Here is a 14,975-nt window from a genome sequence, read left to right on the forward strand (position 1 = left end):
ACACACACACACACACACGCCCACACACACACAATACAATTACTCCTGCCCTAACATTCACACCCCTTATAAATAATTTCAAGACTCCTAATACTGACCACACTAAAGGCTGGATCGTTTAGGACCGGCTTTAATCCCATACAGACCATGCTGGATGAGTAATGCTGTGCCTGAAGATAATAGGCTGCTTCCAGAACAATAAATAAATAAATCCACAACATTTGGATGCGCCAAACCACATCAGCAAACTACTGCCATGTTTATTTCAACACATTTGCAAACACATCTGAGCTTGTAAAGACTTGGCAGAGCAGCGAGATGAAAATCTGTTTGCGTGCTTTCCAGCACAATCAGAGATCTGTTTTTCTGTATAAAAGAGCCGCGTCGTCCTCCAGCTCTGAGGCCTCAGTCTTTCAAACTCATTATGTCCTTCGGTATGAAAGGGACTGGAAAAAGTAGCAATAAAAAGCAGCAAAAATAGTTTGTGTTTTTTTTTTTTTTACTTGCCAAATTACTGCTGTTGTGGTGTTTAGTAATGTCTTCGCATTGGGCCAGTATGAGATTCTTCTCGCGTACGATGGCATTCAGCAAAAAAAATATGATATAATATATAACTTGGCATCAATTTTATCTAATTGATGCCAAACAAAGATTAAAAAACAACTTTAACTCTACTGATATAATGTTAATAATAAGAATCAATTTTATTTGCCAGCTTTGGGCACACAAAGAAGGAGCTTTACTTCAGTTCCACTTTGCTCTCAGTTAAGATATAGCAAATATAAATACACAATATGTAATGTTCTCTGTAAATATTTACATATATGTATATATATATATATATTTTATTTTTTTTTTTTTTACAAAAAGAGGAAGACAAGGTTGGATTACTTCAAATTTGCATCTGGGCACTCAAATTATTAAGTGTTAATCAGATTGACAGTCTGAGCATAGAAACCATTTCTGGGGCATCTGGTTTGTGTCCAGAATGCGGGGGGTCTGCAGATATTTTAGCTCCCCTTTTCCTGACCCCAGACATGCAACCAGACCTGATTGTTCATTGGAGTCCAGCCCTGTCCTGTTTTGTGGCTGAGCCAAACCACACGATGTTGCATGAACACAGGACAGACTGAATAATGGCCGTGAGGGAGCTGAGCAGCAGTTATTGTGACCGATTGTGCTTCTGGAGTTGCTGCAGGATGTCTCTGCTGGGCCTTATTCTCAGCAGTGTTAGAGGATACCTCATGTCCCAATAAAGGTTGGTTTCCAGGAACCAGTAGTGATCCACAGTAGAGGATGTGTTGTTGGAACTCAAAGAACATAAAATACGCCAAATCTTTTAAGTGCTTTGAAGACGCTGTACGTGTCTACATGAAGATGAGCCCAAATGTATTCAAACCCGTGGCAGAGTTAGGTTTAACGCAATCTTTTAATTTTACCCACATGTTTCTTTTGACAGGATGTAGCAATAATTTTATGGAAGAAGCCAGCTAGAATCCTGACTAAAGATTAGGCGATGGCAAGGATTGCTTCCAACCCGGAAGACTTGGGGATCATTTCCAAAAATAGATTTCTCTCAGTGGAACCATAAAAAAAAAAGCTGGTCAGCAAGCATACAGGGGTTTGATTGCTGTAATACCAAAAAAAAAAGAAAAAAAGATTTTCTACTGATTATTGAAAGAGTGTAATTAATATTCGCCATGTTATTTATTTATTTTTTTTATCAAAATGTAAATGAAAGCAAATCTTTTCAAAGCTGATACTCCGCTGCATTGTTTTATTATCTTTTGAGAGAGATCTTTCTCATTTCCTTTCAGACTTTGCGGTTGAATAACAATACATTTTTATTGACATCTGGCAAGAGCTATGCATAATCATACACTCAGCTTTTTGTGATCTGAAAGGTATTTTATTACTGTTTGAGATTAAATTCTTTGTGCGGTTATTTTCAAAATATTGTGAACAGATGATGTTACAAAACCTGAACGTGGTTACATTAGTTTAACAGAAATGACTTACTTATAATAGGTTACCAACTGGAAACTTTGATTCAGATTCCAACATGATATCATCTTTTATTTAAAAAAAAAAATTTACTATTGCATTCAGGGAAAATAAAATATTTATTTGGAAATAATTGCCAAATAAGACTTCTAACTGGGAGCCAGTGGAGTTTTTACAGCAGAAATGCACAAGAAGACATGCGCCGATTTGTCTGTATCAAGCCATGGAGCAGATTAAATCAATAGTTAGTGTATTGTTTGTCAGTCACATGTCATGCGCTCCACTGACTACGTAGGACGGCCTTTTCTCAGTTATACTGTTCTCTGTGTAACAATAATGGTTTAGAACCAGAATTAGTGCTTCAGCAGAGAGAAGGTTTTTTTTTTTGTAGCCTGTTGGCTGCTATCAAAACACTGTGAGAAGCTGAATGATGCCATTTAAACTCACAACAGTAAGCGGGGGAGACTCTGAGAAATGAAGCTGCTGTGCTTCGACAAAGCTCTGAAGTCATTTAGGCCGCGTGTTGTGGAAAGAGAGGGTGTTTGGGTGAAGAGAAACGCCCCTGTTATGTTAGCATCACAAAAATGTTGATTCGGTAAAATGAAAGTGAGAAACGAACTGTCCTTCCTACAAAGTTCCACAAAATTTCTCTCTTGTTAGATAACCTAAAAACTGCACCATGCAGACAAGCTGCTGCTGTTGCTGCAAATTTCCTTTATAACGTCAGAGTGACAGGCTTAAGGGAAGCAGTAAAAAAACACAAACCCAAAAAAACAGTAAGGGCTTCAAAACAGTGAAAGAAGGAAGTAAAAAAGTCGTAGGCCGAAGAGCTCTAGAAGGAAGGAGACGACGAGAAGCAGCTGCTGAACACCAGCGTGCTGCGGAGGATCGATAAAACTCTGCGTACGACAAACTGGGAGGGAAACCGCAACAAAATGACCATGTCTGAAAAAACAGGTACTGTTTCAACTTTGGATTCAATTCAGCAACATGCTGGAGGTTCTGTTTGAAACAAATTATTAGAACGGTGGCTTTTTGTTTCAAGCAGTTTTGATGGATTCTTGTTCTGGGGTCACATTTTGCTTTAGAGTAGTCGGATATTTCAGCTGTGTCTGCGACATTTTGGCAGGAAATGTTTGGGTATCCTGTGTGTGTGCGCGGTGTGTAAGCACTGTTTTGGCTGGAAGGCCGTCATGGCTGTTACCTTGTCTCTTATTGCTCATTTTCCACACCTTACCATGAGCTTAAAGTAGCTTTGTTACCATAAAGTATGTGAGACGGAACGTGTGAGATTTCAGAGGAACTCCACTAAATCTTGCTTGCAACAGAATTTCTCCATCGAGCTGGTTTTCCTCTTACCAAGTATTCAAACGTGTGATTCTTGAAAGTCTTTTGGCTCGTTTGTCTTACTGTGACGTATTTGTGGTCAGCGTGGGCCCGGCTGAAGTTTCCTTCCTCTGCCTCGTCTGAAGGGTTTCCATGGAGGCTGGCGATGCCCGCAGGGAGCCCTCCGCCGTCGCTGGGGAGCCATTTTGTGGGTTGTGAGGAATGACAGTCAGGCAGAAAAATCCTTTTGTTCTGCAGGAGTCTTTGTCAATGCTTGGCCTGACTCTTATCAACTAATCACGTCATGTCTGGGAATATGCAACAATGTGAACTAGTAAAAAATATATTTCTGCAGCAAAAAGCTGGATTTATTTATTTATTTAAAAATTGCACCGATCAATCATTTTACTGACCAAAGTCAATTTCCGGTTTCCTTTGGGGTTTGAGTTGCCACAGTCTGCTGGGTGGCACAGGTGTGGTTCAGGCAGGACCAGTGTTGTTGCCCGCTGCCTTTTCTAGTAGGGCGTGTTGTTTGGCTTTGTGGGGATTTTGGAGTGGGTGGTGCAGCTGCATCCTCTGCTTGGCTGTGGTTGGTTGGTTGGTGGGTGGGTAGTGGGAGTTTTCAATGTGTGGATGCAGCAGACTCTGAAGGTGTTGGGAGTTGGCTCGCTTGGTGTTGGCCTTCTTGGATGTTGGCACGTTCTACTTCTTGAGCCCGTTTTTGCTTGGGTGGAATGCTTTTGCTTTCTTAAATTTCTGCCTCCGCTTTTCGAATTAACGTTTATAAATGTGTTGTTCTGACTGTCACTGTTGTTGTTTAGCTTACTGACTGACTTAGTGATGCACTGATCCTTATTATGTACTGCCTTTTGTTTGAAATATTAAAACAATTCATGTTTTCAGTTCAGTTTGCATTGTTAATGAAACTGCTAGCAATGTGTGACCACATTACCAAAAACAAAAACAAACGTTTTAGCATTTTTTTCATATATCCTTATAGTTTTCTTAATTTACTTGTTGGTAACAACAATAATGAGACAGGAAGTGCAGTGGATCGCAGAAAGGAGAATTATGCAAAAATAACTCTGTCTTCAGTATGTTGTGGTTGTGTGTGTCATACCACTATGGTTGCAAACATCCGACTTTAAATGATAATCTGAACCATGAAATAACACCAGCTGTGTAAAGAGTCTTTATTTTTAAAGCTATGTACCTCATACTTCTTGTACTTTTCAAAGAAACTGTGTGTTTATTCAGTTGACCTGTTATAACTCAAATTTTGGATGTCCGCCCCCCTCTTTTGCTGCTGCATCATTGTGGAAAACCTGGAGCGGCAGAAATATCTGCGGCTTATACGTGTATGTTTACTGTTTTTTTTATTTTTTATTTATTTATTTTTTTAAACTTTGGAGTTGCGGCTTATGGTCCGGAAAATACGGTATTTATTTCATAAATAGTGTTATTTCCTGGATTTTTTCTGTGAAGAACCCAGAGAGGGTTATTTGATTGTGCTTTCTGGAAAACGATACATTTTTACATTTAGGCACTCCTGCAATCGTCACACTTTTTCTGTTACAAACTGACTCTGGCCCCCACCAGAGAAGGGAAAAGTTATGTGGCCCCCACAGGAAAAAATTTGGGGACCCCTGACTTAAATGTTCACCTGCAATAATATTTGATTAAAAGTTGAATATTTTCCTGCATATCCCACCTGCAGTAGAACAGACCTGATGAATATAGTCCATAAACAGTCAGCAGATTTGAAACCGGGACCAGTCCAGAAGCTCTATGTAAACGTGCTTTATCGTTTCCAACCCTGATCTGGTGTTGCTGTTCACAGTGAAGCAAGTTTTACATCACCATGGACTGAGGAGATTCAAACCAGGAAAGAACCGCCAGCTTTAAGATCAGAACCTTCAGGCTCAGCTGATATTTTTAGCTGCCCACATGGACAGGTTAATAGGTCTTCTGGAGAAAAATATTTAGGGTCAAAAGAGACAAAAACTGAGCTGCTTGACCGCTTAGAAATGTCCAAATGTTTGACGAAGTTAAAGGGAGGCTTTCAAACTCATAAACACTGTGCCATTATTTTAAAAAGTAAATCCAAGTTCTTTGAGGTTGTTGTAAACTGCAGTTATTATGATGGTAGGCATAAACTAACTAACCACTAGATCATTTTAACAATATCAGCAAATATAGCACTTTAAAAAATACATTTATTGTGATGATCTTTTGATATTGCTAAAAAACCTTATTCTGCCTTGCCGTATTACCCACACTAGCTTAATAAAAGGTATTTTAAATTGTGCGACTAATTTCAGTCGTAAAATTGAAGGAGTTGACCTCTCGCCCAGAGCTGTGCTCAGCTTTGATGTGGAGTCTTACTGGTTGTAAAGTGTGTGAGTGTTTATGTGGTAAGACGAGATGGGATACTTGAAACGACATTCGGTTTTAGTTCTGCCTACTCGTCTCGCTGCATGTGTTGCCATCTCATCAGAGAGAGGATACATTTAGAGCTAAGAAAGATTTCTGTTTCTGTTTTTGTTTCAGGGGAGTCCAGGAAGTTTGATCCCAATTTCAAAGGGCCGATCCAGAACAGGTGAAAGCATCTGTTTTACTCATTTAGTGTGTTTGTATGCGTGTGTGTTTCTTTTTTTTAATTAATTGTAAGGCCAAAGTAGCACCATGATGAGGCTGATGCTTTTTTTCCAGGGGTTGCACGGACATCCTCTGCTGTTTGCTCTTCATCCTCTTCCTGTTTGGTTACTTCGCTGTTGGTATCCTTGGTAAGAATCGTCCCATATCACTCTAATCCTGTTTTGATTCTGTTCAAAACCCATAAATATTCTGACGAAGATTAATTTTATTTAGATTTTTACAGACTTAAATTTACATATGGAAAATTATGCAGTCCTATTTCCTTGTATAAGAAAAACTACTAAAAATACAGAAGCATTGTTTAGGAAAAGAAACTCGGCGCAGAATCTCGATTAGTTGCACTTTTGACCGACCTTATCTGTCTTTCACCCAACTATGAGTCACTTCTGGTCAGCTGTGTTGTTTTTTAGCTTCCACCTCAGTAAAACAGTACTTGTTATGCTGCAATGTGTCAAGGGACACAGATTGGACCGTTTAAGACAGATGGCTGCATATTTGCATTTTTTTTGTTTTTGTTTTCAGCAAACATCTGCAACTTCTGCTTTTCTGAGATGCTTTTGTATGTTTTTCCTGATAAACGCACTGTTGAAATTCCTTCTTTTATCAAGGTGGTTGCTGATGATCAGTTGATCAATGCATTTGATTAGCAGAGCTGAACTATTGCTTACACCACTTCTGCATTTTATCTGCAGAAGTGGTTTTTTGCTATCTTATTCATTTATTTTTGTCTCTGCTACTTTGTTCTAAAACCTGCTAAGTTTATGTAAAACCTCCAAACTGAAGCATTTCATCCCTCTGCAGCCTGGTCTCAGGGTGACCCCAGGAAAGTGATTTACCCCACAGACAGCAGAGGGCAGTTCTGTGGGCAGGCCGGGACCGCACTGGAGTAAGTCACCTGAAATATTAAAGGTCGCTCATGGTCTAGTGTAACTTCCACATATAGGGTTTTGCAAAAGCATTCGTACTCCCTGAATTTTCTGACATTTCCTCACTACACAACAAAACATTTCAAAGTGTTTTTACAGAGATTTTATTTTGTAGACTAACACATAGTGCAGCACAACCGTGCGTGGAAAGGAAAATTATTTATAGTTTAATTTCCATAGTTTCACAGATTTTCATTTAGGGGTTTCAGACTGAAGTAGGGTGAACTCAGACATGCCACACTTTTTAGACATGCAGCGCTGGAAAAAATTAGACACCATTTAAAATGATCAGTTTCTCTGATTTTACTTTTTATACATATATGTTTGAGTAAAATGAACATCTTTTATTCTATGAACTACTGACAACACGTCTCTGAAATTCTGAGCAAAAATGTAGTATTTATTTGCAGAAAATGAGAAATGGTCAACATCATGAAAAAGATGCAGTGCTTTCAGACCTCAAATAATGCAAAGAGAACAAGTTCATATTTATTTAGAAACAATAACACCAATGTTTCAACTCCGGAAGAGTTCAGAAATTAATATTTGGTGGGATAACCTTGAGGTTTTCAATGGGGGTCACTGCAGTGTTCTCTTGCTTTTTTCCAGAGCTGCATTTAATTTTCCTTTCCACTTCATGATTATAAAGTGCTCTGTTTGGGTCTGTCAATAAAAAATTCTTGCTGTGATCTGTGTCATTGTCATGTTACAGGAAGAAACCGTTCCTGTTTTACTTCAACATCCTGAAATGTGCCAGCCCCCTGGTGCTCCTGGAGTTCCAGTGTCCCACCCCGCAGGTCAGGAAGTGTGGCTACATCTGGTTGCTGCGGCGTCTTTACAGAACCGATCAGAGGTTCATGCCTGCCTGCTGTTTTCTGTTCCCAGATATGCGTGGAAAAGTGTCCTAACAGGCACTTGAATTTGGTGAAGGCCAAGCTCGGCAGCAACGAAGACCGTGAATACTACTCGAGATTCTGCAAGGAGGGAACTAACTTCACCGCACTGGTACATTTTAAAATAATGAGGTTATTCACATTAAAATAAGTCAGGCGTATAGAGTTATGAGTGCGGTATGAGGGGATCTATGACTAAAGCTCTTGTTGCATGATTCAGAGTCCTCCTGAGATCCTGAGGGATGCCCTGTGTCCTGCCATGCTGCTGCCCAGCAAAGCTTGTAAGTGACAAGCTTTCACTTCTTATGATGGCGTCTCTGTTAATTAGTTTCTGCTGCCAAGAGTTTCAAAAAGTGATTATGGGCCTGCCTCCACAGTCACACGGCGCTGCCTGCCTGCCCTGGGAAAGCTGAGTGGCGGGGTGGTGGTTGTAGGCAACGAAACCTCGTTTTTTGACGACGATAACAACAGAGTCAACGCCACAGACCTGCTGGAGGCATCAAAGTGAGTCCATAATACATGGAGACACGACATACTGTTATGTTATTTAGTTTTAACATTTATATCATTATAGCAGTTTATGAAATGTGTATAGCTATCAGGTGCCTTAGCGATTCCTCGAATGATTTGAGTACCTCGATTATTAAAAGTCGTCGAGGAAAATTTAAAGCTTTATGAAATTATATTTTATTATTTAGCGCACCGCATTCCGGTCGGATCGTTATTTATGTTGGGCCCGAATAGCTAAGAAAGTTTGTCTCGGGAAAACATTTTATTTGCTCCATCCAACCACGCAAACCTTTGAGAAGCATTTTATGTTTACCAGCCTACTGTGATTAATAGATCACTTTTCTACTGAAAACGGACAGCTTCACTTGTTTTATTACTAAATTGTGCTCTTTGACTATTGTTTTAGCTGGAAAAGATACAAAAAAAAAAAATAGTTTTGCAATTTTAATTAATGGAAAAAATTGGACAGTTGGACACTTTTGGCAGCTGTAGCAAAATGTTCAGACGACACTACAGAAATCAAAACCTTCTTATTATTGCTAAACAGTTTTCTCCATCAGTTTTTTTGTTCAGACATTGAACTCAGAAATATTGCTCTTAAGAGATGTAAAATAAAATGAAAATTATTAAACTAAGCACACACGCTACTATTAATATAATTTATTTGCTTGATAAAGGAGTTTATTGTAATAACTTCATTAATTTTCTTGCTAAGTTGAATGACTCCATCTAGACTATTTACTGTTTAATCAGTGGAGCATAATGATCCATTCATCTGATGTTTTCTCTTGAAAGGAAGTCGAACATTGTTGTGGAAGCTCGTCAGGTGGCCATGAGAATCTTTGAAGACTACACTCAGTCCTGGCACTGGATACTACTGTGAGTTTACTTACCTGTACTGGTCAAATAAAAGGTTAAGTGTTATGTGTTAAAGCTCTGAAGAAGCTTTCAAGTGATTCAGTTCACACTGAACCGAGACGGAGTGATTGCTTTAGTTCAGATTGGTGTTTGATTGGTGTGGTTTCTGAGAGGCATCAACCAATCACACTGACTCCTGTTTGGTTGATGGTATTCCAGTTAGTAACGTAACTCGTCAATCTGTTTTCGCTCTGCAGCGGTCTGGTGATCGCCATGGTCGTCAGCTTGATTTTCATCGTCCTGCTGCGATTCTTGGCCGCCGTCATGGTCTGGGTCATAATCATTTTGGTCATTCTTGTCATCGGATACGGTAAATCCTGATGGCTCCAAATGCTGAAATTAAAGGTAATCTTTAAAGCCAATTGATGTTACTGACAAGCTTGATTGTTTTTAGGGATTTTCCACTGCTACATGGAGTACGCCGCCCTGAAGGGAGAACCGGGCGCAGACGTCACAATCCGTGACCTGGGCCTGCAGACGGACTTCTCCGTCTACCTGCAGATCCGGCAGACGTGGCTGGCCTTCAGTAAGACATTTTCAACGGGATTTGTCTCTTTCAATTAACTGGCCATTCATAATTTTAATCTGCCTCGCAGTGATCATCCTGGCGATTGTCGAGTTCATCGTCATCCTGCTGCTCATCTTCCTCAGGAAAAGAATCCTGATCGCCATCGCTCTCATCAAAGAGGCCAGCAGGTCCGTACATGTCGGATATGGCACATTTTCATCCAGATGTGTCGCATGTTCAGGTGTGTCCAGGAGCAAGACACACCTGAACGCAGAACCACTGAGCCAGGAGAACCTTCTATGGGAAAGACAAAAATAAAATTGAGAGAATGTATAAAGTTAATAGCAGCAGCAAATTGGTCAGTAATACATCTAGGAGTAAGACACAGCAAAACAAAGAATCAATAAGTTGCAGATACCTTCTATGAAAACAAAACTGTAATAATATAATAATTAAAACTAGCAGGAAAACAGATCAGCGTGAGAGAAAGTGGTCATTAAATCCTCCTGCTGTCTAAGCCCACAGCAGCATAACCATAGAAAGGATGTGAATTAAGTCAAAATGTTTTTATAGCGATTTCTATGTGCGTTTATCAGAGTAAAGGCATGTTGCAGAATAACGAGTGTTTCTTTTGTCAGAGCTGTGGGCCATATTATGTCGGCGATGTTCTACCCGCTGCTGACCTTTGCCCTCCTGGCTGTGGTGATCGCTTACTGGGCCGTCACTGCAGTGTATCCTTTCATCAGCCACCCCTCGTTTTGTCACGTGACGTTTTCAATGGCGACACTTTGTCACCTTGACGCCCCCGACCAGATTCCTGTCTACGTCGAATGAGCAGATCTACAAAGTGTACAACAAATCCGATTGCCCATTCACAATGGACACCTGCGATCCCAAGGTGATCCCAAAATGTCTTCTTTTCAGTCAGGCTCATTTTACAAAAGCCTGTAACTGTACTGACGCTGTAAACAGGTGGCCTTTTTAGTTGGAAAGACAATCTCCGCATTGATCCGCCTCTTCTCCTTTTCCCCCGCAGACATTTAACACCTCCAATGTTTCAGCCCAGTGCCCGGACGCAGAATGCCTGTTTGCTTTTTACGGTGGTGAGACGCTGTACCACAGATACCTCATCCTACTTCAGTTCTACAACGTCTTCCTCTTCTTCTGGTGTGCAAACTTTGTGACGGCGCTGGGCCAGGTGACGCTGTCGGGAGCTTTCGCTTCATATTACTGGGCCTTCAAGAAGCCTGATGACATCCCTGCTTATTCCATCTTCTCCTCCCTGGGACGGGCTCTTAGGTTGTTGGAAACCATGTTTGCTTTAATCATCATAATTAAAAAAAACATTTTTAAATTTTTTTTTCAAAATAAAAGCGGGTGAATCTGTCCCAAATGGGGTATATGTTGAGGTCTACAGGTGGTGCCTCAGACCACGTGACGTGGAAAATTGTGACTAATTCTCGTCTTTGCTCTCCTCCTGTGTAGATACCACACAGGCTCCCTGGCTTTTGGCTCCCTGATCCTGTCTTTGGTCCAGGTCATCAGGGTCCTCTTGGAGTATCTGGATCACAAGTTGAAAGGTTGGAAAAACGCTTTATTAAATCTCGTTTAATAGTGGCTTACTGAGATTTGCTAGTCACAAGTAACCCTATCATAGTAACACAAGTTATAGTAACCTAAATCCTTCCACCGACTCTGACCAGCTTCCATGCGTCTGGCGTGTTCAGGTAATGTTCGCTGTCGGCTTTCTTTCTCGCCGCGCGTTGCGTTTCGAACGTAGGTCCAGAAGTTACATCTTGGTTTGACCAGAGTGACTTCTTCCACATGTTTATCGTGTCCCTTTGTGGCTTGAGTCTAACCTATACAGGACATCTTGACTTCAACTTTGTTTTCAAATGTTAGATTTGTGGAGTGTGTGAACAATAGTTGTCCCATCAACACGCTGAGCTGTGGAGCTCTGCAGCACAGACCTCTGGGCTGCTTCTTTGATTAATGCTCTTCTTATCTTGTTTATGTAAACCCCTCGTCTTAGCAGGTGTTCAGTTGTTTTTATTTTTAGAAGGCAGACTCTGACAGATTCTAAGATGGAAATCTTGTTTTATATATATATTTTTTTTTAATCTCTGTCCCTGAACTGTTTGATGTTTTCCTCAGTCCTCATGACGCCATCTGTTCTCTAGTTTCCACTTTGCATTTATTCACTACTTTGTAAATAATTTGTGTTGGTCTATCCCAATAAAATGCATTGACGGCTGTCGTTGTAACATGACAAACTGCGAAGTGAGGGGTATTAATACTCATGGCAATATCTGCTTTTACTGTGTGTTTTGTTTTGCTAGCAGGTCTAATCAGCCTCAGACCAACATATATGTGTGTCATTGTTCATATTGCTATGATTATGAACATCAATTACTTCCTCTCTCATCTCCATGCGGTGAAGAATAAACTGAAAATTTGCACACATAAACGTACTTGTTCATCCTAAAGTGTTGCACCATTTCCCCTCCCGTCCTCCAGGTGCTCAGAATAAGTTTGCTAAATTTCTGCTGAGCTGCATGAAGTGCTGCTTCTGGTGTCTGGAGAAATGTATCAAATTCCTGAACCGGAACGCCTACATCATGGTGAGCTGCTGCAACTGGATACTGCTGACCGGTGGCTCTTCTTTCCCAAGAAGTTCACTTCTCGTCATTTTGTTTTCTCTCTAGATTGCAATCTACGGAAAAAATTTCTGCGCCTCAGCTCGAGACGCCTTCTTCCTTCTCATGAGAAACATTATCAGGTTTGTTTTTCATTCTCTAACCTTCATGTTACAATAATTTCATCCCTAGTACATGACAACGCTGTTAAACTCAACACTGTGTCCACTCTAACGCAGGGTGGCGGTTTTAGATAAAGTGACTGACTTCCTGCTGTTTCTTGGGAAGCTCCTTATTGTTGGCATTGTGGGTAAGGGAGGTTTTTATTAATAGACGGAAACACTCTGGAGACATCCATGTGTTTTTTTTCCCCCCACAGTTCAAATAAACTATTTTTTGCTTCTTATCTCTGCGCAGGGATTTTCTCTTTCTTCTTCTTCTCTGGAAGAATAAAAGCTGTAGAGGACGCGGCTCCATCTCTCAACTACTACTGGGTGCCAATACTGGTGAGAACAGTTGTGGGGAAAAAAGCTTAAAAGAAATTGTTAGCATTGTAATAAAGTAGCATCTTTAATAAATTTGAGAAAACTACAATTTATTTACTCATTTATCTTGTGATTCAAGTATTAAATCAACAGAGTAAGTACTGGTATTCCTTTCACGTCCTGCAGAATAAATTTGAGTGAAATATTTGTACCTTATCTATACTTTACATATTTACTGTATGCACTGACATCAGAGGAACCAAATAACTGTAGTAGCAATGATTTTGTTAAAAACAATCATTTCTTAATGCAGTTTTTTCCCCCTCTCAACCTTGCCGTTTTCTCACAGCATCAATGTGTCTCACTGCTTGGGGCGGCGCAACCCTGAGGTTTTCCTTTTCCTTATCTACATGTCCTGTTGATATACAGTGAGCACCTCAGGGTTGTGCGCTGCTGGATTGCTAATGTTGTTATCGGAGTTGCACCTTCTGGTTTGATGCTTCAAAGAAGGCTGTTTCTTTAAGGAAATTTGGACAGCCTTTTATTGTCTCTGGGTCAAAATCTAAATTCCTTAGACTGATTAAACCTTAAACCGATGCACCACACAGAGACTCTTTAAAATACAGCTTGAGATTTATTAAACCTTTTCTCTATGTGTGAGAGATATGCAGCAGTCAGGATGCTTCTGGCTGTGACACAGTGTTATGCAAGGTCTGATTTTTTTATTTTTACAGACTAGGAAACATAAAGATTAAATTGAGAAATTAAAAGATTGTCCCCATTTATACCTCACAGGAGTAACATTTATCTTATTTTAATAAAACTAAAAAAAAAAAATTGCGACAAAGTACATGCAGAAAAATAAGTTCTTCGTCTTGATGGATTGGAGAAAACAATATTTTTTTTACATCCTAGGCAGACTGCATGGTGCTTTCCTAAAACTTCCAGTTTCAAATTAGACTATTGATATAAAAGACAAATTATTTTAAGATGTCTATATGTTTATCGGGGTCAATATGTGTAGAATGCTATGTTTAAGATAGACATAATCCTGAATTTTCAGATATTTTTTTGTTTTTTTACTTTCTGCTTTTCTCTTTGCAGACAGTAGTAGTGGGATCCTATCTGATTGCCCACGGCTTCTTCAGCGTCTATGCCATGTGTGTGGACACACTCTTCCTGTGTTTCTGTGAGTCATTTCTCGAAGATAACCAAAGATCTTCTCCTCCTATTGATGAGCTGCTTGTTTTGCCTTCTTGCTGCTCTGTTTCTCACTGCTTTCCTCTTTGTCTCCTGTTAATTTCACTTTCATACATTCCCTCTGCATTTTGCGTTTTTCCCATCCGTTTTCCATTAACCCATTTTGAATCGATGCCACACACCGCTAAAAGGCGAAGACTTGGAAAGGAACGACGGTTCGTCAGAGAGACCTTACTTTATGAGTCTGGAGCTGCACGAGATCCTCTCCAAGTCCAGGAAGGTGGAGGACGAGTGTGACGGCGTCGAGGGGGTGGACGCTGCCAAACAAACGGACGAGGTAAAGGTGGAGGAGGAAACGCCCCTCCAGCAGAAGGACGGCGAGGTCCAGCTGAAACAGCAGACCGTGCTGATGGAGGAAAACGAGGAAAAGCAGCCTCTGGAGTCCAGCAATGAGGACGAGAAGAAGGAGAAGGAGGAACAAGTCAGTCAGGCGGAGGACACTGAGAATAAAGAAGAACCAGCTGTGAAGGAAGCTGCAGCAAAGCAGGAAGTGAAAGCAGAGGAAAAGGCAGAGGAGCAGCCAGCTGCAGCTGGGGAAGCTGAGGAAGTGAAGAAGGCGGAAGAAAAAGAGCAACCCACGAATGATGATCCTCCACCTGCACCACAGGAGTAGATGCAGCAAAGCAAGGGAGGCTCGCTAGACCACATAAAGCAGAAAGAGTCGAAATTACGTCCCTCGGCTGTGTGATATGGACCTGTTAAATGTACAGCATTCAAGCTAAAGTGTGCGGCTTTGCTGAGACTGAGAGCTGATGTTCCACCTGGAGAAGGCCGGCCGGAGCGAAGGCCGAAGGAGGTCGAAAGCCCAGTGCATCTCTGTAGCTTGAAGAAAACACACACACACACACACA

General features: G+C 40.7%; 1 protein-coding gene across 1 annotated transcript; it reads left to right on the forward strand.

The window, feature by feature from the left end:
* Positions 1 to 2,827: 2,827 nt before the first annotated feature.
* Positions 2,828 to 14,969, forward strand: LOC103460992 (choline transporter-like protein 2). Its single transcript, XM_008403308.2, has 22 exons — positions 2,828 to 2,961; positions 5,881 to 5,929; positions 6,043 to 6,116; positions 6,790 to 6,874; positions 7,627 to 7,711; positions 7,800 to 7,919; positions 8,028 to 8,088; positions 8,185 to 8,311; positions 9,113 to 9,196; positions 9,433 to 9,545; positions 9,630 to 9,761; positions 9,832 to 9,931; positions 10,382 to 10,474; positions 10,557 to 10,641; positions 10,780 to 11,042; positions 11,229 to 11,323; positions 12,261 to 12,364; positions 12,449 to 12,522; positions 12,619 to 12,689; positions 12,797 to 12,885; positions 13,969 to 14,053; positions 14,256 to 14,969. The coding sequence occupies exons 1-22, from the start codon at positions 2,940 to 2,942 to the stop codon at positions 14,735 to 14,737; spliced, it is 2,493 nt and encodes an 830-aa protein (XP_008401530.1). The 5' UTR covers positions 2,828 to 2,939; the 3' UTR covers positions 14,738 to 14,969.
* Positions 14,970 to 14,975: the final 6 nt, after the last annotated feature.

Source organism: Poecilia reticulata, unplaced genomic scaffold, assembly GCF_000633615.1.
Source record: "Poecilia reticulata strain Guanapo unplaced genomic scaffold, Guppy_female_1.0+MT scaffold_427, whole genome shotgun sequence".
Lineage (NCBI taxonomy): Eukaryota > Metazoa > Chordata > Actinopteri > Cyprinodontiformes > Poeciliidae > Poecilia > Poecilia reticulata.

Excerpts from the sequence above, each read along its gene's own strand:
- LOC103460992 (XM_008403308.2), top strand. The coding sequence starts at position 2,940 with ATGACCATGTCTGAAAAAACAG. Across the intron at positions 7,712-7,799 it reads TCCAGTGTCCCACCCCGCAG|ATATGCGTGGAAAAGTGTCC; the intron begins GTCAGGAAGTGT and ends TTCTGTTCCCAG. Across the intron at positions 12,690-12,796 it reads CCTTATTGTTGGCATTGTGG|GGATTTTCTCTTTCTTCTTC; the intron begins GTAAGGGAGGTT and ends ATCTCTGCGCAG.